General features: G+C 39.2%; 1 protein-coding gene across 3 annotated transcripts; it reads left to right on the top strand.

Moving 5' to 3' along the window:
- Positions 1–4,507: 4,507 nt before the first annotated feature.
- Positions 4,508–24,863, top strand: mfsd1 (major facilitator superfamily domain containing 1). Of its 3 annotated transcripts, XM_054795242.1 has the most exons (17): positions 4,508–4,721; positions 4,864–4,916; positions 6,304–6,416; positions 6,497–6,539; positions 6,612–6,679; positions 7,154–7,262; positions 8,242–8,344; positions 8,666–8,764; positions 8,947–9,058; positions 12,067–12,123; positions 12,459–12,615; positions 15,492–15,589; positions 15,680–15,792; positions 15,877–15,924; positions 16,036–16,102; positions 19,252–19,357; positions 24,439–24,863. In XM_054795242.1, the coding sequence occupies exons 1-17, from the start codon at positions 4,550–4,552 to the stop codon at positions 24,496–24,498; spliced, it is 1,578 nt and encodes a 525-aa protein (XP_054651217.1). In that variant the 5' UTR covers positions 4,508–4,549; the 3' UTR covers positions 24,499–24,863. The 3 variants fall into 3 exon arrangements, with proteins under 3 accessions (XP_054651217.1, XP_054651215.1, XP_054651216.1); XM_054795240.1 differs by lacking the exons at positions 19,252–19,357; positions 24,439–24,863 and adding an exon at positions 18,490–19,186 and having other exon boundaries at positions 4,509–4,721; XM_054795241.1 differs by lacking the exons at positions 6,497–6,539; positions 6,612–6,679; positions 19,252–19,357; positions 24,439–24,863 and adding an exon at positions 18,490–19,188 and having other exon boundaries at positions 4,509–4,721.
- Positions 24,864–25,331: the final 468 nt, after the last annotated feature.

Genomic DNA, 25,331 nt, shown 5'->3' with positions numbered 1-25,331 from the left:
CATCCACAATGACGCAGAGCAGAGAGACTGGTATATCGTTTTAATTTCTGCATGCTTTTAGCTGTCAATTTAACACTAGTCCGTGGCTTTGGTCCAAGTAGCGTTCACATCTCAGCTCAAGTGAACCGAACCGCACCAGAATTCACGCGCAAGCGGACGAAGATCATCTCTCAAGCAGGGTTCAAATGAAGTGTAATGCATACCAGAGTTTGTGAAAATGTGAATACACCGAGAGCGGACTTTTTCCACCACGCCCGGCAACACTTCCTCCCTGAACAATTTTCTGGACATTTATAAACTAGTTCTGGGGATTAATGCTACCTCTCACCGGATTTACAATCTTGTCTGCATACAGATTTGATTAATGTAATAATGAATTATGATCTCCTCCGTCCCGTGCTGTACTGGCTATCCTGCACAGGATGATATTTGGTCAGGAAATTAATGAGCGATTCGCTGCGGTCGAAGTAGTGACTGCAGCCAGAAGAAAGGCCATTTGTCACCCTCCGATTAAATCGTCTGACAGCTGCAGTGGTGAATTATGAGAAATTGTAAATGACATTCATGGAAAGGAAATCAACTCCACAAGATAGTGTTGCCTAGCACCAAGAGCACTGGCACAAGTTGGGGGTCAGGAAGGAGTCAGGAAGGAGGTAGGGAAACAAGCAAAGGGCCCGACGAGGCCTGTCACGATAATAAATCAATTAAAATCAATTAACCGCACAATAAACAAAAACAAACTTGATAATTTTATCAATTTTATCATATATTGAAATGTACATGCCTGTTTGTTTTCCTCTTCTCTCTACGAAACAGGCTGGATGACAAGAGGGTTCACTCTGTGCATCTGTCTCAACACCTGGGCGCATTGGTTCTGTAGCGGAGTGAACGGAGTAAGTGAACCCTCCTGTCTGTAATTCAGTATCGTTGGTTAAATTCACACTGCAGGGTATGGTGCTCAATTTGGATTTTTTTTTCCAATCCAGTTTTTTATGTGGTTGTTCACATTATTTAAAAAAAGCGACTTGTTACTGTGAACGCAAAGCATGTGGGAAGTGACGTGCATGTGCAAAAGCACAACATCACATGCATTTCCGTTTGTTTACGGAGGTCTCGATATAATGCTGACACTATTAATGTTCACTGACAATAATTTGGAGGACAATTATCGTCGAGGAAAATTTGTTATCTTGACAGGCCTAGGCCTGATGGATTCATGCTAGTGTTTTTACTGGCGTTAATCTGTTTGTTTGTTTGTTTTCAAAATCACTTGAAAAGTTCTGAATGGAATTGGATTACATTTTCAGGAAGAACTGATTAAACTTTGGGGGTGATCTGGATCACGGTCTGGATCCAGGAATTTCTTTAACATTGCAAGGTAGGACCAGTACTTCCTGTCCTGCGCCCTTATTAAGGCGTGCTTCCGGCACTCCACGCCTGGTGGCCGCACGGCTGCGGACAATCTTCATTAGCGGCAGTTAAAAGACCTGCGCCATCGAATGCGCGGCGTTGGTTCATTGTTATTGTGACTTTTGATGGACCTCGTTACTTGACCTGTGCCGTCACCTGAGGAAATAGACTTACCTGTTTAGAACACTCTGGTATTAGTTTTTCACAGAGCTTTTCCTCTGTCGTTTTTGTTTTTTGTTCTCTGGTGATTACATGCATCGGTGCAATAAAGAGACCTTTATTTGCACTTCACCGCCTCCTCCCTGCATACCGGGGGTCAAGTCTTCGACAGCAATACCCAATCCTGACAATAACTCCACAAAAAAATGGTCAGAGAAAAAACACAGGACAAGTTTCCAAGTGGTTAAACAAAATATCAAAGATTGATCCAAAAATGTATGATTATTATTTTGGTGTGAATCACAATATGGGGGAACTGTGCTTGGCGGAGGTCTGCTCTATCTGAGTGCTTTTCTAGTGTGTTTATATTACAGTATTTTACATTATGCTGAACACCATCCATCCATCCATCCATTTTCCTCCGGGTCCAGGTCGTGGAGGCAGCAGTCTCAGCAGGAAAGCCCAGACTTCCCAGTCCCTGGCCACCTCCTCCAGCTCCACCGGGAGGACACCAAGGCGTTCCCAGGCCAGCTGTGAAACATAATGCCTCCAGTGTGTCCCAAGTCTGCCCCGTCTGGGCATGCTTGAAACACCTCACCAGCAAAGCGTCCGGGAGGCATCCGGACTAGATGCCCGAGCCACCTCAACTGGCTCCTCTCGATGTGAAGGAGCAGCGGCTCTACTCTGAGCCCCTCCCGGATGACTCACCCGATCTCTTAGGGTGAGTCCAGCCACCCTACGGAGGAAACTCATTTCAGTAGCTTGTATCTGCGATCACGTTCTTTTGGTCATGACTCAAAGCTCACGACCATAGGTGAGGGTGGTACAGTAGATCGACCGGTAAATTGAGAGCTTTGCCTTCGGAATGAGGTCTCTCTTCACCACGACACGACCTCCGGTACAGTGACTGCATTACTGCAGACGCTGCGCCGATCCACCTATCGACCTCACACTCCAACCTTCCCTCACTCATGAACAAGACCCCGAGATACTTGAACTCCTCCACCTGCGGCAGGACCTTGCTCCCAACCCGGATGCAGCAATCCACCCTTTTCCGACTGAGAAACACGGCCTCAGATTCGGAGGTGCTGGGTTTCATCCCCAGTAAACGCTGAAGGTCCCAGCCCGATGAGGCCAACAGGACCGCATTGTCTGCAAATAGCAGAGACGAGATCCTAAGGCCACCGAACTGGACTCCCTCGACGCCTTGGCTGCGCCTAGAAATTCTGTCTATGAAAATTATGAACACAAAACTGAACACATTTTCTTATTACTCCGATGTATGGAAGTTACTTTATGTTTGTGAATAAAAATTGTTACAATTTCCTTGGCAGTGTGAGCGCAGTGTGTCATGTCAAAGCTATTGCTACCGTAAGATCTATACACCAATTTTTTTTTCTTCAGAACCAAGAAACCAAGAGTTGAAAAAGTTGAAAAAGTTGAAAAAGTTGAAAAAGTTGAAAAAGTCTGGTCTGTTAAAGGAAATAAGCCAAAGCAAATGAGAAGGACCTTTGCATTTTGGTAGTACTGACTAATCATACTGGTAAGGAATTAGCGTTGACACATGACTGAACAGTTTTGGGAGAGATATAAGCTTTTGCAAGTGAGCTATAATGTAATACTGTTTGGCCAAATGATCTTAAGAGTTTTGAGAATGTTTCAAGAAATGAGCCAATCCGATGGTGAAGAAAGAAGAAAATTGTTAAGCCTTATCATGTATTTTTCTGAGACATATAACTAAATAAAATGTGCATATTATTGCATACATATGGTTTACCTTTCATTTTGACATGAATGCAGTATTGGCAAAATCTAAAGAAAATCTTGTCAATAAAAACTGTCAGACCATAATCCCATTCGCCACTAGGGGGCAATATTTTTTAAAAAGTGCCCTGCCCCTTGCTAGGTACAGTCCTATTACTGTATACCATGTTTGGTTTATCGTTGTCTTGCTTTAATTAATATATTAACTAATTATTTAGGTCATTGTTTTTAATTTCAAAGGTTCTTTCACCCCATGTTATCTCATTTCATGTAATTACAATATGAAAAATTGCGCACCATGTACTGTACATTACACTATATATTGTTTATTCATGTCTTGATTGTATTAACAGGCTACAATATTAACTTAACTGATATTTGGCTCATTATTTCAAATGTTCTTTCACTGCATTTTCTCTCAGTGAATGATATCACACTATGAAAAACTGCACACACAATTTATTCACGCCTTGGTTTAATTAACAGGTGATAATATATTAAGTAATTATTTTAATTAATTCTAATTCAAAATGTTCTCCAATTTACATCACTTAACCCCTGATACAGGTTATTTACGTTGTATTTAATAGAATTTGAGGAGGAAAAAAAAAAAAAAAAAAAAAAAAAAAAAAAAAAAAAGAATTTGAGGAGGATGAAATATTGACTGAACATATTTTAGGGATATTTCAGGGTTTCTTTCATTTATTTTTTTTAGTCCTCCAAACCTGTGAGGTAAATGACTGCTCTGAATAGACTGATATACCTTATTAATCCTGTGAGGCAAATTAGTTTAAAAAAAAAATGAAATATGCAGTTCTTCATTAAATACTGTATACTCATTTATATGGTGGGAGGAATTATGTATTTTCCTATGGGTAGATCCAATTTGTTAAGCTTTGGGATGCTGTACAAATGAAATAATCATAAAGGCTGTTTTTGGTGTCATAATATTAAACAGCAGCGTGTATTTACATGCGAAATGTAATGTTTCCAATTTCTATTAAAATATAAATAGCTCTCCCTACGAAATGCTTTAAACACTTTTAGTAATGTTATGTAGGTGAAAGGGGAAATAGTGGGAAAATGTGTCACCCATTTGTTGTTCCGGATTCATGTGGTTTTTTTCCGCATCACATGACAACCCAATGCCGGATCACGTGAACGCACACCAGTCTCTTCTTCGCTTCCGTCAACTTTCCCGCGGCTGTTCCCAAACATGGCGGACTACGAGGAGGAACAAAACCTGCTGGGAGCAGAGGAGGACGAGGACTCCCTACCCGTCAGACCGGCGAGCGACCAAACTGGTAGACCGCTTCTTGCCATCTGCGACCCGGCACACCTCCTACACAGGATCGTTGTCCTGGTTTTTATGTGTTTCTTGGGATTTGGTAAGCTGAAGCGTCCCAAGTGGAGTTAAAGTTGTTGTTTTAAAACTGTTTTGTTTTGCTATTTGAACATTCCACCTCACCATTAAGTGGGTCAGGTTACATTATTTGTAAATTGTGTACTAAATAGGTTATTTTCTTCCAGGAAGCTACTTCTGTTATGACAACCCTGCTGCTCTTCAGACTCAAGTCCTCCAGGTAAATCATCTCGTATATACTGTATATCGTATTGAAAGTAGTAAACATGGGCAACATAGACTATAAGGCAGCAATTTAAAACACCGTTCTCCAGTGAACAGTTTAGCTGTTTAACAACACTCTCCAATGGTGTTTTTTTTATTTGGTAGTGGGTATTTCTGGGTATGCGGTATTTATTTAATAAATCACATATATTTATTTAAATTTTAAATGTAAACAGAATGTATGCAACGGGTATGGGGATGCCTAGAGGGCACTAACTTTTGGAAGTGTAAGCTGTGCTCAGGTAACACACGTGCAGGAGCCTTTGCCAAGCGCTGGCGGTGTCATTTTGAGCCAGTTTCAAACAATGTGCCAGCGCAAAACAAAGATGCGTTCAAGGACATCGGGTCATCACAAGATTTTTTTTTTTTTTTTTGGCAAAGACGGTGCCAAGACAGACGAGTTGAGAATCGCTGCTCTGCAACAAGCCTCAGAATCATGAACACTATTCACAATTAGGACCATCACATGATTACACTTCACCGGAAAAAGAGTTGGATTTAATCTTACCCCTTCTCCATATCTCAGCAATGACCAATAATTTGTTCAATTCCTGTGTTAAACATGTTGACACTCACAATAACTCTTGTTTTCCATCTTAAAAAAAAAGGAAAGTAAAAGAAACTAATATGTATGTATATATATTTTTAATTAAACATATTAAATAATGAAAAAATAAAAGCAGGAGTAAATCCTGACAGAAACCTATAATTAATGAATGTAAAAATACAGAATTACTGTATGTAATTTGTGGGACAATAAACATTTGCACCTGGATGCACCTGCATTGTTTTGTCACTCAGTCTGTCCAGTCACATGTTTTCATTGTACTTTTCTTAAAATTAATGTTAAAGTCTCGTCTCGTTCTCGTGGACCCAATCTCGTCTCCCGAGTTCTGTGTCTTGTGACACCCCTAATTATGACACAAACCAAAAAGCTCTGTTATGATGAAAGTAGGAGTGTCCAAAGTGTGGCACAGGGGCCATTTGTTACCAGCGGCTTGTTTTTTTGTTGTTGTTTTTTTTGGCCCGCTGCACATTGTAGAAATGACATGAAACCAACAGGTAAAAAAAAAAAAAAAACTCAGCAAAGACTCATAAAATCCAATATTGGCAGGTCTGCGCTATGCTCCCTTGTAAAACTGTCTCATACAGTTTAAGGAGATTGCTCGACTTTTCTACTTGGCCCATTCAATAATTTGACTGCACAGATTGATATGCTTGATATGATATAAGTATTTTTTAAAGTAAATGTTCCCAGTACTTCAGTACTTTGTATTTCACTTCTTGTGTCGAATAATGGTATACAAAAATGCCTAAAAATAGAACATGTGTGTCTTGTGAAGGATTTGAGTCTGAACACAGCTCGGTTCATGCAGCTGTATGCTTGGTACTCTTGGCCCAATGTCATTCTCTGCTTCTTTGGTGGCTTCCTGATTGACAGAGTCTTTGGCATCAGGTATTACCACCACACACGTCATGACGTCACTGCTAAATGATTTTTTACTTACATGATTTGATCATTTGATGTTTTTGCAGGCTGGGAACCATCCTCTTTTCCCTTTTTGTTTGTGTTGGGCAGGTCGGTTGATAATATTCCTCCTCATAGTGTAGAGAAAATTTAATTTAACTTTTTTTTTTTTAATCTACACAGGTAATCTTTGCTATTGGCGCTTTGGTGAATTATTTCTGGTTGATGGAAATTGGACGTTTTATATTTGGGTAAGGAAATGATTGTGTTTGAGACTTTTACAGTCTCAAACATTAACAATAAATGAATGCAAGTCTTTTTTCCTCATAATTTTCTTTTTTTCAAGAATAATCCTTTTTGTTGTCAAAATTAAGTGCTCGGTAACAAAAGCAGGGATAAAGGAATGCCAATAAGTGATTTTGCTGTTTAAACTAGTTGTGACTGAATCTACAGCGCCTGTGATGGTTGCACTGCACTCCAGCACTGCACTCCATTTTGCCTCAATCAGTTTAATTTGCCTATTTTTAATGATTGATAGTAACAATATTTTTTTTGTTTTACATAAATATAAAAATGTAATCCTGTCAACAAAGTTATATATTTTATATAGTAGATAGCTCAATTTGCCGTGTTAATTCTGTGAGGGAATCCAGTGTATCCAGAAAGTGGATATAATTCTGTGGTGCTCTTTTTATGCTGTTTTCACTTCTGTTTCATTGGAGTAGAATTGGAGGGGAGTCCCTGGCGGTGGCCCAGAACACATATGCAGTCAACTGGTTTAAAGGGAAGGAGCTCAATCTGGTGTTCGGCCTTCAGCTGAGCATGGCTCGCCTGGTAAGAACGTCATGGCCGACAACACCGACAAGTCAGTACAGTAATCCCTCGTTTATGGCGGTTAATTGCAATTTCCACAAAGTAGGATTCCTGATTTATAAGTGGACTATTTTGGTAGTTAGAGCATAGAAAACCTGTGTACAACCTTCTAAATACACTTTTTAACATTATTAGAGCCCTCTTGACATAAAATAACACCCCTATAGTCACCTTTACACTCTTATTACCCAACATAGTAGACATAACAATAAAAAAATAAGACATAATACAGACTCACATGTTAGCATTGGTAGAGTTCCTTGTTGCTCTGGTTTCTGCATACTAGTACTTCCTGGGTGGCTATTCCGGTGGCCATTTGTGGCCCACAGCTATTTTTTTTTGCTAATAAAAAAAAAAAATAAAGCTTGTGAACAGAATGTCTGGTGACACCCCTATTAATAATACTAATAATAATACATGTTGTCACCTTTTAAGAAAAAGCTGAGATGCATTATGCATGATATATAACTTTGTAGCTATATATATAAAACATTGGATTGGTTGATTCCTTTTAGAAAATGGAAAAATATCATATGTCATAATGGCCCCTGCATCATTTGATTTTTCAGTATGCAGCCCTTGGTGGAAAAGATTGGACACCTGTGGTGCAACATAATTTAGCATTACTGACACCGAGTGACCAGTGTAGAATACAACATCACATCACAGAATATCACATCTCTTTCAATGTGTGTTTTTGTATTTGTATTTAAGTTCATTTATGCGTCAAAAATACGTACAATTTGTTTAAAAATGCATATTTTTTGAGTAATAATAGGCCATAGTGAGCCAACGAAATGGCGTGATTCATTAATTAATATATTTTGACAAACCGGCAGAGGGAAGGCGCAAAATTGGACGTGCGATGTGGCAAGGGATGACTGTACAGTATGTAAATATACACTTCTAAGTCTGATCATCTGTCTGCTCTTGTTTGAAGGGCAGCACAGTCAACATGAACATCATGGGTTGGGTTTACAGCAAAGTGGCTCTTCTTGTCGGCCCTCCGGGTTATCGCACACTTGGCGTCTCGCTCATGATAGGTAAAGTACCAACCTAATGTAACAACATTCAGGCTTGCATATCCTAGAGATACTCCCATCTTTCTAACAATCTCAGATGACAGTGAGCAGAAGTGCCAAGAAGAACTGAAAGTGCTGATTCACGTGAATCGGATCAGAGGAAATACAAATTTTCTCAGCTGAACTGAGCTAAATGTGCAAGAATAATCTTTGTTTTTACAGTGGGTTTACCAATTAAACAGTACAGACTTTCCAACAATTTTGTCACTTCAGAAATGCTTCACCCCATTCCCCCGCCACCGTATTTCTACATCTGAGTTTAATCCTATTTTCGTTCTTCAGCTGCTGTAACCTGCATATTCTCACTAATCTGTGCTCTGGTGTTGGCATTTCTCGACAAAAGAGCTGAGAAAATCCTCCAAAAGGAGCAGGGCAAAACAGGTAAAGTATTGTAACTATGTCCGAAGTGTTGTTTGGACCCTCAGAGGCATGTCTTGCCTTCTTGATAGTCCCTAATGTGCTTTAGCTACAGTATTGTGCTGTCTTATACAGTATTTACTTAATTACATGGATGTTTTTAATTGCTTTACGCTTCAGTGTGTGTTTTTTATCTTGAATGTCAGGTGAGGTAATTAAACTGACCGATGTGAAAGACTTCCCTTTCCCCCTGTGGATCATCTTCATCATTTGTGTGAGCTACTACGTGGCCATCTTCCCTTTTATTGGACTGGGGCAGTGAGTATTACACAAAGCAGAGGAGTCGCTTCATACATTTGTTTATCTTACCTTACACAAGTCAAGAAAGTGTATATGTTTTCATATATTCTACCAGATTAGCACACCTTGTCTTGTACTTTTTGTCACTAATGGGTGCCATGCACGGGAGGCGACATCACCTCAAGTCCATTCATTTTCAATGGAACCTGTGCGACAGGGCGGTTATTGTGAGTCAACGTCCAGCCAAGCGACAGGCGTAATTTGTGCATGTTAAATTTTGTGGTCTTGCATGTCACCATGCACACGCTGGCTTGCGAAGCGATCCCAGAAAGTTGAAAAATGTTCAACTTTTCATTGCTGTCGCCCAGACGAGGACCGATCAGCGGGAGTTTTATTGATCGACCAATGAGCGGACGGGATGCTATTCAGTACACTCTCGCAGGTAAACATCGAGGGAAAAAAAGAATACTTGTCGTGTCAGATGTCCTGGAGATATTTAACATTGTTGGTGCCAGAATAAATATATCAGGGAAATTTACATTAATTTATATGGACATTTATGTAAGTTTATCTTCAATGCTAGCAAGATCCGGTACTAGCAAGAGTACACGATCAACAACGGCCGCTTTCACTCCTTTCAACTGCTTTGATACTCCCAAATTCCCTCCACACCTGACAGCCAATCAAAATCGTAATTCGTAATTCAGACTCGTACGTCTGGATGTGAGTGCGTTGCATACCAGTGTAGCTGGCCACAGCCGCTCGTCGCCTCCTGTGTGCAGGGTTTGCTATGCATTGGCAATGAGTTTCGCAAGTTGCAGTCGTTTGTCGCCTCTCGTGTGTTGCGCCCATTATTTGTTGATAGTTGTGCTTGTATAATCACTATATCTTCCAAGTTACTGTCTTTCCACAATAGTGTGGTATTTTATGCTGATAATACTAAGTAAAATTTCCAATAAGTAATTTTAGCGATATTCAAAGTGTGTGGCAGGCCTCCCTTGGGTGGCACCAGAAGGCCTGAGGGGAGGCGCAGCTTGAGGAAATTAATGAAATACATTCATCCCTCGCCACATCGTGGATTGAATTTTGCGGCTTCACTCCATTATGGTTTAAAAAAAATATTTTAATTAATAAATTATGCAGTTTTGTGGACGAATGCTGCCAATTAGTTAAATAAAATTATTTAAGTAAAGCTTACCTGAAGCATTTTCAAGCTTATAAAAATAACAATTAACTAAAATACAAATATAGGGCATTCTGAAGACACATTCAAATTGTGATGTGCAGTATTCTACACTGATCACTAGGTGTCAGTAGGTGAAACATACAAGAGCTGGACTTGATCACCTGAACAACAGGCTTTTTATTGCAGGTTTGAATGATCTAACAGGCACAATAATAATAAAAATAGTAATCATGTTAACACAGGCCCACTATTACACCCGTAATTCAGCTAAATCTCAACTCTGACCCCCTGACGTCACTTTTTGTCCACATGTCCGGAGGACATTTATTGCTACACACACAAGCACAAGTTTTGTTTACATCTTAAATGGCTTATTTGACCTTATTATGTCTACTAGATTGGACAATAGGAATGTAAAGGTGACTATAGGGGTTATATTGCATATCCAGAGGGCTGTAATAATGTTAAAAACCATATTTAGAAGGTCATAAACAGTGCTCACTGTGTGGCATTTTGATAAGTGAATTTTTGTATAGTTTTTAGTATTAATAAGTGGAATATTTCGTAGTTCTGGCATAGGAAAACTGTTTACAATCTTCTAAAGACGGTTTTAACGTTATTAGAGCCCTCTACACATAGTCAGCTTTACATTTGTATTACCAATATAAGCCATTTAAGACGTAAATAAAACTTGTGCTTGTGTGTGTTGCAATAAATGTCCTCCGGACGTGCGGACAAAAAGTGACGTCAGTCCGGTTTTAACTGAATTACGGTTGCGACATTAGCCCGTGTTATTAATATTATTACTATTTGTATTATTATTGCGTCTGTTGTTAGATCATTCCCCTATAGTCACCTTTACATTTGTATTACCCAGTATAGTAGATAAAATCAGAGAAAATAAGACATATTAGACATAAATAAGATAACATAGCCTCACACGTTAGCATCTCCTTGTTTGTTTCTGGACAGTGTACGTCCAGTGTACTTCCGCCATTACAATATAGTAGACAAAACAAGAGTAAAAAAGCTGTTTAAATAAGCCATTTAAGACATAAATAAAACTTTGGCTCTAGCAGTGTCATAGTAAATGTGTTCGCTAGGGAACCTTATCTAGTGCCTGTCTCACCGAACAATTACTGACATCTAGTGGCCTTTGTAGAACGGAGGACTACATTCACAATTAGAATGCTGCTTCTGCCTTGTATTTGTATTTTAGTTCATTTGGTTAGTTCATTTACCATTTTTATGCTTGAAAATGCTTAATTTAGGCCAAGAATACGCACAATTTTCTTACATTTGCATACAGTATGTTTTGTTTTTTTTTTTACTAATAATAGGCCGTATTCAACCACAAAACAGCGATCATTTATTAATTTTTGAAAAACAGCAATAGAGTGGGGGAACGATGTTCGAACCATGATGTAGCCTGTCCATTTCCTCATGTTTGTTTTTCAGGATCATGACTGTTGTTGCCAGATTATTGTGTCTTTGTGTAGTAGTGTGATACACGCCAGGAATAAAATGGGGCCTGTCATGAAATGAGCACAATGTCCACATATACAGTACAGTATAGGTTCAGTGGCACAGCCCCACAATGCTGCATTATTATGAAGCCACACAGGTGGTTGGAGGCGGTGGAGTGGGGTTCCGAAATGGAAGTTGGTTTGGAAAATGTCTTGACAATGAAAGAAATCAACTCGAAAGACGCTCTCTAGTCACTTAACAACTGGCACAGCTTCTCCATCAGACACTGTACGTTACACAACGTGACGGATGCAAGGCTGACACTTGAAGTCATTTTGATCCCCAAATCGCCATCTTGTCTTCTTATCTACAGGATGCTCTTCATCGAGAAGTTCAACTTTTCCCCCGCTGAAGCCAGAGCTGTCAACAGGTAATTCGGGTCCCATGTCAATAATAGGCACAGAGAATTTTCAATTTTAATTCTAAATAATTGTTTGTCTGCATGCAAACTGCATTTCAGGGTTCTCAAAGCATTTTGCATTGCATTTTTAGACTTTGAACTTTGTTTTCAAGCTTTTTGTTGATGAGTCATCATTTATTCATCACTGAGGACATTTGCTAAACTGGGGGAATTGTTCCACACTTCCTCCACCTTGATATCACTGCATTTGAAGGCGTCCCTGTTTCTTTGATTTGCTGCTGTTATTGTGCCTTTCCCTGAAATGACTTTTTCTAGTGAAAACTGTGGCCTTCTGTCTTCTTCAGTATTGTTTACATCATCTCGGCACCCGCCTCTCCCATTTTGGGCTTCATGGTGGACAAGACGGGAAAAAACGTGATTTGGGTGATATGTGCCGTGTGCACCACGCTCGCCTCTCACATGATGCTGGCCTTCACCTTCTGGAACCCGTGGATCGCCATGGTAACTGAGGACCTCACGTTTTAAATGCTAATACAAATAATAATTCACATTGTCAGCAAAATTGTAATGAACTGAAAATTGGACCCGGTTGCACAGTGAAATCTTGACTCCTGTTTCTGCATCAAGCAATGCATATAAACTGAAAGGGAATAGAGTTGTTAAGTAATTAGCAAAGCAGTTAAGTGTGTCATTGCATTCCATTGGTAATGTTCAAACACAGTTTAAATGGCGACAGAATTAAAACGTGTGCTGTAGATGGACTTTTCTGCAATTTACAATGTTTTGTTTTTATCTTAAATCTTAAACTGACATGACATGACAGTAATCCCTTGTTTATCGCAGTCAATTTGATCGCGATAAGTGAATTTCTGCAACGTAGGATTCCTTTTTTACAAATGGAATATTTTCATAGATATGGCATAGAAACCCCATTTACGGCCTTCTAAATGCGTGTTTTTTTATATTATTAGAGCCCTCTAGACAGAAATAACGCCTATAGTCCCCTTTACATTTGTATTACCCAATATAGTAGATATAATAAGAGAAAATAAGACATTTAAGACATAATAAAGCTTGTGCGGTGTCACAGTAAATGTGTTCCGATGCTAGTAGAAGAGCCAAATGGGTGGAGGACAGGAAGTGACATTGGGTGTTCAGTTTTCAGGTTGTGGTGGGTTATGGCCGCAACAGTAGCCTGTGTTATTTTGCTGCTGCTGCTGATTATTATGTAGGACTGTCTTCTACTAAGGATTTTCGTAGTCAAATCAGATTTGTTAGATTTTGCAGTGCTAATGGTGATCCTGACAAACATTTGTGACTTTTTCCACCTCAAAGAGAAGGCTAAAACACTCAAGATAAAGAAATAAGCATGGCAGGTGTGCAACAACAGCACGTCAATATATTTAAGTGACACAGAAGGAAAGACTAACGAAACCGAAACACATTAGAAAAGTGCACGTAGAATACGAACAACATAGCTTGAAAAACAAGAGCTTGCCAAAACTCACTTAGCAGCCTCATTTATTGCATGAAGATTTACCGTTGGGATATAAAATGAAGATGTCGTAACAGCCTTACCTGGTTTAAATGATACGCTGTTGTACAATAAGGTACACACAAATACAGTAGTTACTGAAGAACTAATGAAAAACTAATAAGGAACTAATGACTGAGGCACATAAAGTTAGACTCGTTACTGAGGAACAAATGAAGAACTAATGGTGAACTAATGATTAAAGTAGGTACTGAGTAACTAAGGCATTTATTTAGACTAGTTACTGAGGAACTGATGAGTAAAGTAATTACTGAGGAACAAAGGCACATACATTTAGACCAGTTACTGAGGAACTAATTAAGTAATGGGGAACTAATGCGTAAAGTAGTTACTGAGGAACTAAAGCACATCCATTTTGACTAGTTACTGAGGAACTAATGGGGAACTAATGGGTAAAGTAGTTACTGAGGAATTAAGGCATATACATTTAGACTAGTTACTGAGGAACTAAGGAACTAATGAGGAACTAATGACTAAGGCACATAAATTTAGACTAGTTACTGAGGGACGAATGAAGAGTTAATGAGGAACTGAGTAAAGTAGTTACTGAGGAATTAAGGCACATACATTTAGACTAGTTACTGAGGAACTAATGAAGAGCTAATGAGGAACTAATGAGTAAAGTAGTTACTGAGGAACCAAGGCACATAAATTTAGACAAGTTACTGAGGAACTAATGAAGAACTAATGAGTAAAGTAGTTACTGAGGAACTAAAGCACATAAATTTAGACTAGTTACTGAGGAACTAATGGGGAACTAATGAGTAAAGTAGTTACTGAGGAACTAAGGCACATAAATTTAGACTAGTTACTGAGGAACTAATGGGGAACTAATGAGTAAAGTAGTTACTGAGGAGCTAAGGCACATAAATTTAGACTAGTTACTGAGGAACTAATGACTAAGGCACGTTAGACAAGTTACTGAGGAACTAATGAAGAACTAGTGAGGAACTAATAAGTAGAGTAGTTACTGAGGAACTACAGTACTGAACCTACTGAGTAGTGGTTAGGGTTAGATAGGTTTGTTCCTCATTCATGACTGTAATTTTGTGTACCGTTTTATTGTAAAGTTTTACCATCGTGTCATATGTAAGAAGCTGCTGACACAAGTTGCATTTCACTTTCAGGAGTCACCTTTTTTAAATACTTCCACATTTTGCGTGATGTTTTAGTAGCCATTATGAGCCAATAAGTCCATGCTGATGGTCTTCCTAGCATTCAAAACTAGCGCTCACCTCATCTCCTTTGGATTGTGCCACTGAAGTGGGTAATTTTTATTAATGCGTGGTAAGTATAGGTCTTCTGTTAAATGCACACTCATTTTAAATTCTTTATTAATACAAATCTGTTTTTAATCAAAATAGGCTATTTATAACAAAAACAAAGACATTCTTTGTAAAAAAAAAAAAAAAAAAATTGCTCATCAGCAGCCATGGCCACCCCCATATAGTCATTATACTACAATCTTGATCACATGACATCTTTCTATAATTTGATGGTGAGATTAATAGTGTAATCAGACTAGTGTAATGTAAACCTGCAATAAAAGCCCGTTGTTCGGGCGATAAAGTGTGGTGCTTGTCTCACTGAACAATGCTTAATGTTGGATAAAATTTGTACAATTAGCTTTAATATGCTTTTTTTTAATTTATTTTTTTTTTACTAATAATAGTCTGTATTCAACCACGAAATAGCATGATTTATTAATTATTGTGTTTGAAAAACTGTGAGAGTGAAGCCATGAAATTCGAGCCGCAATGTGGTGAGTGACGACTGTATAACAAAGGCAATGTTAACTTTAGAGCGTCTTTGTGTTTTCCAGTCATTGCTGGGTGTGTCGTACTCCCTACTGGCATGCGCCCTATGGCCCATGGTTGCCTTTGTGGTGCCCGAGCATCAGCTGGGGACGGCCTATGGCTTGTACGTATTGTATTCCCTTTGCAGATAACTGTTAACTGGCTTTTCACTGGCATTAATAATATTCATTGTAATATTAACCTTCCTCCCCAGCATGCAGTCCATCCAAAACCTTGGGCTTGCGCTCATCGCAATGGCAGCAGGAGCCATCCTAGACAACAAAGGATACCTGGTCCTCCAGGTCTTTTTCTGTATCTGCATATGCAGTCAGTCTTTTTTTCCTCCCTTTTCATGAAACCCTTTTTTTGATTGACAGTGTGAAAGTTTTTTTTTTTTGTTCTGTCTTGCAGTTGCATTGATGGCCGTGGTGATGCTTTACTTTGTGGATTATCTAAGAGGTAAGAGAATACGCTTTTATCTTCCTGTTCTGTGATCATGAAGCACACCCTTCCACTGCTAGTCTTCCCTGTGTAATCACTTCCATCTTCCCCTCTTTTATTCCGCTGCAGGAGGGGATTTGAACCGGTCAGCTGCCGCCAGAGCCAAACTCCAGAAAGAAGCCACTTCAGATGCAGAGTGAGTACCACCACTCTTCACACTTCGTTGCCTCTTTTCCACCCACTCGCAGGCATCTTAGAAACATAATGAACAACCCACTCATCTAATCAAGTGGTACACACATATTTTGTGACACTTCCAAGAACCGATTTACCCTGAGACGAACCGGCTGTTGAATATTTAATCCCATGTCTACACTCGCTGGTCACTGCATTAGGTATACCTGCATGGCCTAATACATTCATATGTAAGAACTGGATTTACATAGGTAATAATGCTCAGTATTGACAATAAATAAGATATATTAGTAATGGTCCTCTCTTAAAGGGAGCCAAAACATTAGAAACACATCTCAGTACAATGCAGTGCAGTTCTACACCACTACAGACAGTACAGTATATCCATACATCCATCCATTTTCTATGCCGCTTCTCCTCATTAGGGTCGTGGGGGTATGCTGGAGCCTATCCCAGCTGACTTCGGGTGACAGGCGGGTTACACGCTGGACTGGTCACCAGGAACTTACTGTATATACATATTTCTATTACTCTCTCAGTGTCAGTCAAAACACTTTGTAGAGGGATACTTTTTATTGGCTCTCAATAGATTGTGCCTGGTTAAAAATTACATAGTCCGAGGTTGTCAACTCTTAGTTCATAAAAAAAAAAATTAAAGGCTTTCCTCTTCAGCCTACTGAGTGTCGCCGATACAAGGAGGTGTGTTGTGATGTGATATTACAGTAGTAATCCCTCGTTTATTACCGTTAATTGGTTCCAGACTCAACCATGATAAGTGAATTTCCGCAAAGCAGGATTCCTATTTTCTTAGTTCTTAGTTTAGACCTTCTAAATAGTATTAGAGCCCTCTAGACATGAAATAACACCCCCATAGTCACCTGTACACTACTATTACCCAATATAGTAGATATAATAGTAGAAAAAAAGCCATTTAAGACATGAATAAAACTAATGCATGACACAGTGAATGTGTTCCGGATGTGTGGTGGACAGAAAGTGACATCGGGGCTTCAGAGTTAGGTTTTAGCTTGGCCTGGGTTATGGCCGCAACAGTAGCCCGTGTTGTTATTATGAAGACGATGATAATGATTATTATGTTGTTATTATCGTACTTGTTGTGAGATCATTCAAACCTCCAATGAAAGCCTGTTCATGTCTGGTGCTTGTCTCACTGAACATTAAGGTAACATTACTGACAGACAGACCGTATTCAACCACTTAACAGCATTATTTATTAATTAATATATATTGGAAAAATCGTGATAGAATGAGGCTGGGAAATTCAAACCATGACGTGGTGAGGGATGACTGTTTTTAAGGATAATTTTTGCAGTACATAGTGCTGCCATATACATGGTGTTATAAAACATCTTATCAGTGTTTGTTGCATTCACATAAACCTCAAAGAGGACAATTATTATTTATGAAAGTTGAAAACTGTCCGCACAGTGACCTAGTGGTCATATAGGCCACACAGTCAGGATATCTGGGTTCAAATCTCCGTTGGCATCTCTGTATGGAGTTTGTATGTTCTCACCGTGCCTGTGTGGGTTTTCTCCTGGTGCTCCGGTTTCCTCCCACATTCCAAAAACATGCATGTTAATTGGTGACTCTAAATTGTCCATAGGTATGAATGTGAATGAGAATGGTTGTATTTGTACCCTGCGATTGACTGGAAACCAGTGTGTACCCCGCCTCTCGCCCGAAGTCAGCTGGGATAGGCTCCAGCATACCCCCGGGAAAAAAGCGCATGAAAGGGTATATAAAGCTGCTGTATGTTGCTCACTCATGAAACTTCATCTTGTGAAGGTCGTAAAAACTACCATGGCCATGGCTGTTGCTGCCAAGTTTTTTGACTCCACACCCGGCGACTATAGCAGACTCGGTGCATAATTGGCTATAGGTGTTAATGGAGGATTTACAGTATGATATGTAAAAAAGGCAAACATTTGGAATGGTTAAAGATTTTCAGCGGTTACATGCTTTTACTGTCAAGATTTTCACACAAGTGAATCTATGATATTAATGAAGACAAAATGATGCATTTATGACATTTGCTGCTAAAAATGCTGGGGGCCGACAATGCTGAGCTGGTAATTCTTGTGGTTTGTTTTTTACTTGTAGTATCACTAAGAAAAGTGTTGTCACACATTCCCCCCTCCGCCGGGTTTATTTTGGGCTTAGAACAAAAAAAACAAAGTGCACTAGATGTCTTGGTGGGCGGCACTTACGTTCTGTCCTCTTTCTTTGCATGTGTGTGCTCACAATGGGGGAAATTAGGTCACATCTCTTTATCTTGATCTGTTTTTGTCCCTTGTCTTACTTTATATCTTCTATGTTTTGTCTTGCTGACTAATGTGTCTCCTTGCTGTCGTTGCTGTTTTCCAGATAATGATGATGATGATGATGGTGTTGAGGGATCGCTCACGGTCCTGGGCGCACAGAGCCAGCTGGCCGCACTGCCCACCCCTCAGCTGTCGGTTATGAGCCGTTGGGGCGGGACTGCGCTACTGACTCCGCCCAGCGCTGTCATCTGTGGCGCTTCCTCACCACAACTGACTGTCTGGAGATAATATTTGGTTGTGTTCCTGTGAAGGACGCATTTTGTTTTGTTTATTTTATTCTTTTTATTTTTTTTTAAGAAGGAAGTTGAGTTGCATGCGCCTTTTTAATGTATCAACCTCAAATTACTTTGTTATCCTGGTTTTACACAAGTGCTTTTTAAATGCTTTTATGTGTTATGTTGTCTTTTGCACACATCATTCATGAGTATGTGATACTTTATGGTGGATAATAGGGGTATTTGCACCTGTAAATGTTAAAAACTCATCATGTAATCTCCTAATTTAATGTGCTCCTCACTGGTTTGGGGGCTCTTTGAGTGCATGTTGTTATAAGTATGCAATGAGAGGCACTTTTGTCTACATTTAACCACTATGATATTTTATATTTTTAAGAATGTTTGTCATTTTGAGGGCTGTTTTTGATCGTTGATCAATATTTGACCTGTTTTTTGTCAAACCAAGTTAATTTTCTATAAAAGATGATTGACTTCAACAACTTTATAGTATGGTGTATTTCCCTCTCATTTGATAATATCATTCACAAAGTTGTCTGCGGAGCTGCTAAACATGGTAAACTTATGTGCAGGAATAGACGGCGGCCCAGTCAGCTGACAGAGGGCGATTTGGCTAGACTGACACCTATGTCTGCTTTTGGCTTACGCAACCGCTACCTGTCCAGGTTGGGAACACAGGTATCACACACACACACACACAAACAAAACATCAAATACGTTTTCTGCAATAACTGGCATGCATGTCCACACAAAAGCAGCCTCAGGGTCAAGTGACGGACAATTTGGAGTCGTCATGTGGTTATGATTCAGTGATAGCCAACATTAATAGTTACGTTGTCAAATGGCTTTCATTAGATGACAACAAACATGGAAAAAACAGCAGTAATTTTAGGATAATAAAGTTGAAATATTAGGAGAATAAAATGAAAATATTATGTTATATTATGAAAATTTGTACTATGAGAAAAAAGCAAAGCAAACATGGAAAACACTGCAGTAATTTTAGGATAAAGTTTAAATATTAGGAGAATAAAGTCAAGAGTTATTTTATGAAACTAGTCATAATATAAGAGTTATTTTATGAAACTAATTTTGTAATATGAGGAAAAAAACAAATGAATCAAATAAATTCAAATTAAAGTTGGACTATGAAAGGAAAAAAGACATCTAAAGTTGTCATATGAGAAACAGCAAAAGTTTTTTTTTTAATTTTGTTGTGAAAACGTAATATTAAGAGAATAAAGTCAAAATATTGGTTATAAAGTCATAACATTACAAGAAAAGGAAAATGTAAATGTTTAAATATTTGGAGAATATAAAACAAATGGAAAATGCTTTTTCACCCATATCACAAGGCTGAGATGCAGCAAGTCCTGGCGTAGAAGCTTTTAATGCTAAAATAGAATTGAAATATATTCCTATATTATTTTTTTGCACTGTTTTGCAAAAAAACTTGAAATAACCGTAAAGCATATCTTTTTTTTTGTTGTTATCAGTATGTCAAATTATACTTTAGTTATTTCCTCGCACGGAATTTTTCTTCATTTTGATTTTATTTTTTTGGCCGGGTGCTTTGATTACCCTCAGTTTCATCAGTTCCGGAGTCAAACTCTCGCCTTCATGTCACCAATCATTTCATCAATCATGCCGAGTTATTGGTGCTTTATCAAGTGTTGTTTTGGTAGCAAGTCTTCCAGCCCTTTCCGCTACCACTTAAAACCCAGGGCCAAGGGGAAGAAGCCCCTAAGAAATGGGACACCACTTGATTCTCATTACATCATCTCCCTTCACAGTTTTCTGGCTGTGACATAGGCAGATTAGATAATAAAGTTGTTCATAATACAAATTTGCTTCCATAAAGTAAGAGGAAATATATTTGTACATTATTTCAATTTTATATAGCCTACCTCACAACACCTTTTTTTTTTTCCCGATACAAGGCACACATTTTTACAAACCATGACATTTATTGCAAAACGACACAAATAACAGCTGGCAACCAGCACTGTAACATTTATAAAAATAGAAAATGTATCAAATATACATATGAAATAGAAATAACAATATCACAAATGTCATCAACAAATGTATGTTTATACTTATCAACCATCATTTCAAGGTTTAAAACCCCCCTGTTTTGGCCTCGCTCTCCTCCTGTCGGTGACGTCGTCCTCCAGATTGTTTTGTACGAAAGTGCAGAATTGCATTTTGTGTATTTGACTTTTCCATACTGAGATTGTAGCTTTTGGATGGTGCTGGAGTACTGGACTGTGTAGCAGAGGGCTGACTTCAGTTGGCACAGCATCTCCTGCAGGAATGACACACATGCATGATTGATGGGGTACAACTATGAAGTCATTGTAAATACAATAATAGTAATATAATAACAGTGTGCCGAAAACAAATATAGAGTGGTGGTAAAAAAAAAAAAAAGAAATTGACGGGACGACGTTAGATTAAAAAAGTTGATATAATGTGGTGTGCTGTCTACATACGGTTTTGTTGTTTACATCTTTTATTTAGCTCACTTCCTGATAAACTGACTGTAAAAAGTTTGGGAAGCACTGCAGTAGATGCAATAAAGTTATATATCGGTGTTAGAGCTACCGAAAACCAACAACTCAAAACATAGTGAATATTTACGTGTAGTAGCTAATGATTGAATATACACTCCTGATCAAAATCTTAAGACCAGTTGAAAAATTGCTAGAATTTGCATTTTGCACATTTGGATCTTAATGAGGTTTTAGGTAGAGCTACAATATGCAAAAACAAGAAGGGGGAGTGAGGCAAAAAGCACTTTGAAAAAGTCATTTATTGAAAACGACAATTAAACTGAAATAGGCTGTTTATCAGCTGATCAAAAGTTTAAGACCACAGGCTATAAAAGCCAAAATCTGCTCAAAATGTTAATTTTCTGTCAGGCATTCACACTGTCATGCCCTCCTGATGGCTAAAGCTAAGAAGCTTTCTCTTTTTGAATGTGGTCGGATTGTCAAGCTGCATAAGCAAGGCCTCTCGCAGCGTGCCATTGCTGCTGAGGTTGGGCGCAGTAAATCAGTCATTCTACATTTTTTGAAAGATCATTATGGAACAAAAAAGTCAAGTGGTAGACCCAAAAAATCACACCTGCACTGAGCTGAAGGATCCGTTTGGCTGTCCATCAAGACACAGGGCGGTCTTCGACCCAACTTAAGGCCCCTACTGGTGCCGACTGCAGTGCAGTAACCATCAGACGGCATCTGTGGCAAAAGGGTTTAAAAAACAAAAAACGAATTCAAAGACCTCGTCTCCTTCAACGCCACAAAACTGCCTGTTTAGACTTTGCCAGGGAGCATCAATCATGGGACATTGAAAGGTGGAAAAAAGTTTTATTCTCTGATGAGAAAAAATTTAACCTTGACGGTCCAGATGGCTTCCAACGTTACTGGCATGACAAGGAGATCCCACCTGAGATGTTTTCTACCCGGCACAGTGAAGGGGGGTCCATCACGATCTGGGGTGCTTTTTCATTCAGTGGAACACTGGAGCTTCAGGTGGTGCAGGGTCGTCAAACGGTGGTTGCTTACATGCAGATGTTGCAGCGGGCATCCCTCATGACTGAGGGCCCTCGTCTGTGTGGTAACAGCTGGGTTTTTCAACAGGACAACGCTGCAGTTCACAATGCTCGCTTGACCAAGGACTTCTTCAGGGAGAATAACATCACTTTTTTGGACCATCCTGCATGTTCTCCTCATTTAAATTCCATAAAGAACATTTGGGGATGGATGGCAAGGGAAGTTTATAAAAATGGCCATCAGTTCCAGACAGTTGATGCCCTTCGTGAAGCCATCTTCACCACTTGGAGCAATGTTCCCACTAGCCTCCTGGAAACACTCCCATCAAGCATGCCTAAAGCAATTTTTGAAGTGATTAAGAAGAAAGGTAGAAATACTCATGACTGAGTCCTACTGGGAAAATTTTCAATCTGGTTTGGAGAGTTTTTTTGTTATTTTTTGAGCGATCGTCTTAAGCTTTTGATCAGCTGATAAACAGCCTATTTCAGTTTAATTTTTTTTTTCAATGAATGACTTTTTCAAAGTGCTTTTTGCCTCACTCCCCCTTCTTGTTTTTGCATATTGTAGCTCTACTTAAAACTTCATTAAGATCCAAATGTGCAAAATGCAAATTCTAGCAATTTTTCAACTAGTCTTAAGATTTTGATCAGGAGTATTTAATAAAACATGAGTGACGTTACTGTGAAACTCAATAATTATGCGCAATTACTTACATTGGTATGTTTCTTTCAGTCTCTGCGTGGTCTTCCGTCTTGTCAGCGGGTGTTGTAGCTCTGCCTCCCCCTTCGTTTCCAAAGTGGTAGCCTACCGCACTCATTTTCAAGCGGTGTACTTACTCCCTACCCCTCCGTTTAAGGAGAATTGGGACACCACTTGATTCTCTTGAATGCGCAAAACCTAGGGGTAAGTGGTAAGACAATGGGTAATGGGTAGAATTGGGATTCAGCCTTCGCCTTTTGGATGAAAATACTTCTTCTTTTAGTCACATTTTAGACATTTCTATATGTCATAGTTATAGTCTAGATTTAGTCGACAAAAACTAAAAGGTTTTAGTCTATCCATCCATCTATTTTCTATGCCGCTTATCCTAATTAGGGTTCGTGGGGGTATGCTGGAGCCTATGCTAGCTGAATTTGGGTGAGAGGCAGGGTACACCCTAGACTTGTCACCAGCCAATGGCAGGGCACATATACGTTTTAATCTAGTTTTAGTCAATTTTAGTTGAAAGAAAATCATGCAATATAAAAAAAAAAAAAAAAATCATGCAATGCATATCAATTTTGGAAATATGGGCCATTATTTTATATACAAAAATACATTATAAAGTTACTAATCCCATAATTTTTGCATGTTTATGTTTGTTGCAAGCAGGTACCCGTCCCACTTTGTTCGAACGCACAATTGTGTGTATTACACTATTTCCCACGCTGCACAGATAGGCTATTGCATTTTTACCCTTTTTCTTTCACCTCATATTTGGTGGCAAATGCTGATACTATGTGGGAATGAATGAAGGTAGGATTTGATAATGTTATTGAGTGCTAATGTGCATATTTGTTAGTGCACAACCTCAAGTCTTGCTAGCACACTGCCTTTTACCACACACATCAAACATCTTCTGCCGGAGATTTGAGGGAATACAAGGCGGTCTGTGTGGCAAAAAGGTTGGGGGCCACTGTAGATAGATCACCCACTAACATTTTGTCCAGTCTCGTCAACGAAAACTCACACCCGACTCATCACGTTTTAGTTATCCAAGAGCCATGTTTAGCTCGTCACTGTCTCGTTTTCATCATGAAAACATGGTTTGTCAACAAAACAATTTTGTCATCGTAATCGTTGACGAAAACAACACTGGCTTTATCGATCTGGTATCGTACCGAGCAACCAGGGCACAGTGGTGTGTACCACTGTCTATGTCGCTTCCATTTCCTGTTCTATGGTTATCATTACATTTTTCTTCCTTGTCCTTACTAATAGTAATTCTCATTGACCTGAAGTCTCACACAATGTGACAAAAATGTATGGATTTGGAAGTCGGCGGCTCTCCTGTAATGAATGAAGTCTCTAATCTGGTACATTGGGTCTTCATAGTGAACTACAGGGATTGATTTTCATGCCCCACTGATGTATTTGTTTATTTATCACCACCTCCACTGCTACAAATGAGGTCTTATCCTCCATTTCCCTCTCTGCCCTCAGCTGCCAGGCCACTGCTCGACCCATCTGTCATCGCTCGCCCACAGGAGCGTTCTGAAGTGATGCCCTTCATCTGGCTGTCTGCACACCTCTGGCACTTAAGCTGTGCGACTCCAAACAAGTATGCACTGACAACAACAACAACAAAAAAGGAAAGGGAGGAGATGCCTGCTTACAAAGTTTCCTTGTTGAACTTGAAGATGTCACGTTGTACCTTCAAAGCACTTTCAGCCGTCACGTGGGTGATTGTTATTCTGTGTGTGGACAGGTATCTGCTTCCCTGTGTTTACTTTCAATTAAGTCAGCTGTTTGGGTCACATGAGAGCACAGAATGTTGTTTTTGCACTTTATGCACCATGCAACACAACTACACAGAGACATAAATGTGACTTTGCACAAACGACAGAGGGTACCAAACTCCTTCAAATGTCAGTACTGGTGTTTTTTTTTTTTTTTAAATTCACAGCCTTGTGATGTGTCCAAGTGCTTGTGGCTACTCAGCACATTTGCTTTTACAATCCCTCCAGGTTTTTATAGGTAGCCTTGCGCCAAATAGAATCAATCAAACCTGTTGCATTTTAACTAATGTGTATAGACTAATAAAAGAGTGTATAAACAGTTTGGACAGTTATTCCTTCACTTCAGAAATGGAGGTACAGAAGGAACCTGCCCCCCGACCCTCCCAATGCACAGTGAAATCTGCAATAACGTACCCCATACTTTCATTATAGCAGTTGTGGGAGGTCAGGGCCAGCAAAGCCTTGTCTGCTGGTCATGAACACTATGAGAAGCACTGCCCAACATGAAATTTTAACTATTTAATCCCAACTGTCTATTATTGTCATTTCATAGCATGTCTCTTGGCTGCACTGCTTCCAGTATGTGTATGTGTGTGT

This window comes from Dunckerocampus dactyliophorus, chromosome 12, assembly GCF_027744805.1.
Source record: "Dunckerocampus dactyliophorus isolate RoL2022-P2 chromosome 12, RoL_Ddac_1.1, whole genome shotgun sequence".
NCBI classification, from domain to species: Eukaryota; Metazoa; Chordata; class Actinopteri; order Syngnathiformes; family Syngnathidae; genus Dunckerocampus; species Dunckerocampus dactyliophorus.
The sequence above is the reverse complement of the archived record's forward strand: the minus strand, read 5'-3'. Positions and strand labels throughout refer to the sequence as shown.

What these genes read in the sequence shown, in the direction of transcription:
- mfsd1 (XM_054795242.1), top strand. Translation starts at nt 4,550, where the DNA reads ATGGCGGACTACGAGGAGGAACAAAACCTGCTGGGAGCAGAGGAGGAC. An exon ending in GACAGAGTCTTTGGCATCAG is followed by an intron (nt 6,417 to 6,496) that starts GTATTACCACCA and finishes ATGTTTTTGCAG; the next exon opens with GCTGGGAACCATCCTCTTTT. An exon ending in CTGGGGACGGCCTATGGCTT is followed by an intron (nt 15,590 to 15,679) that starts GTACGTATTGTA and finishes CTTCCTCCCCAG; the next exon opens with CATGCAGTCCATCCAAAACC.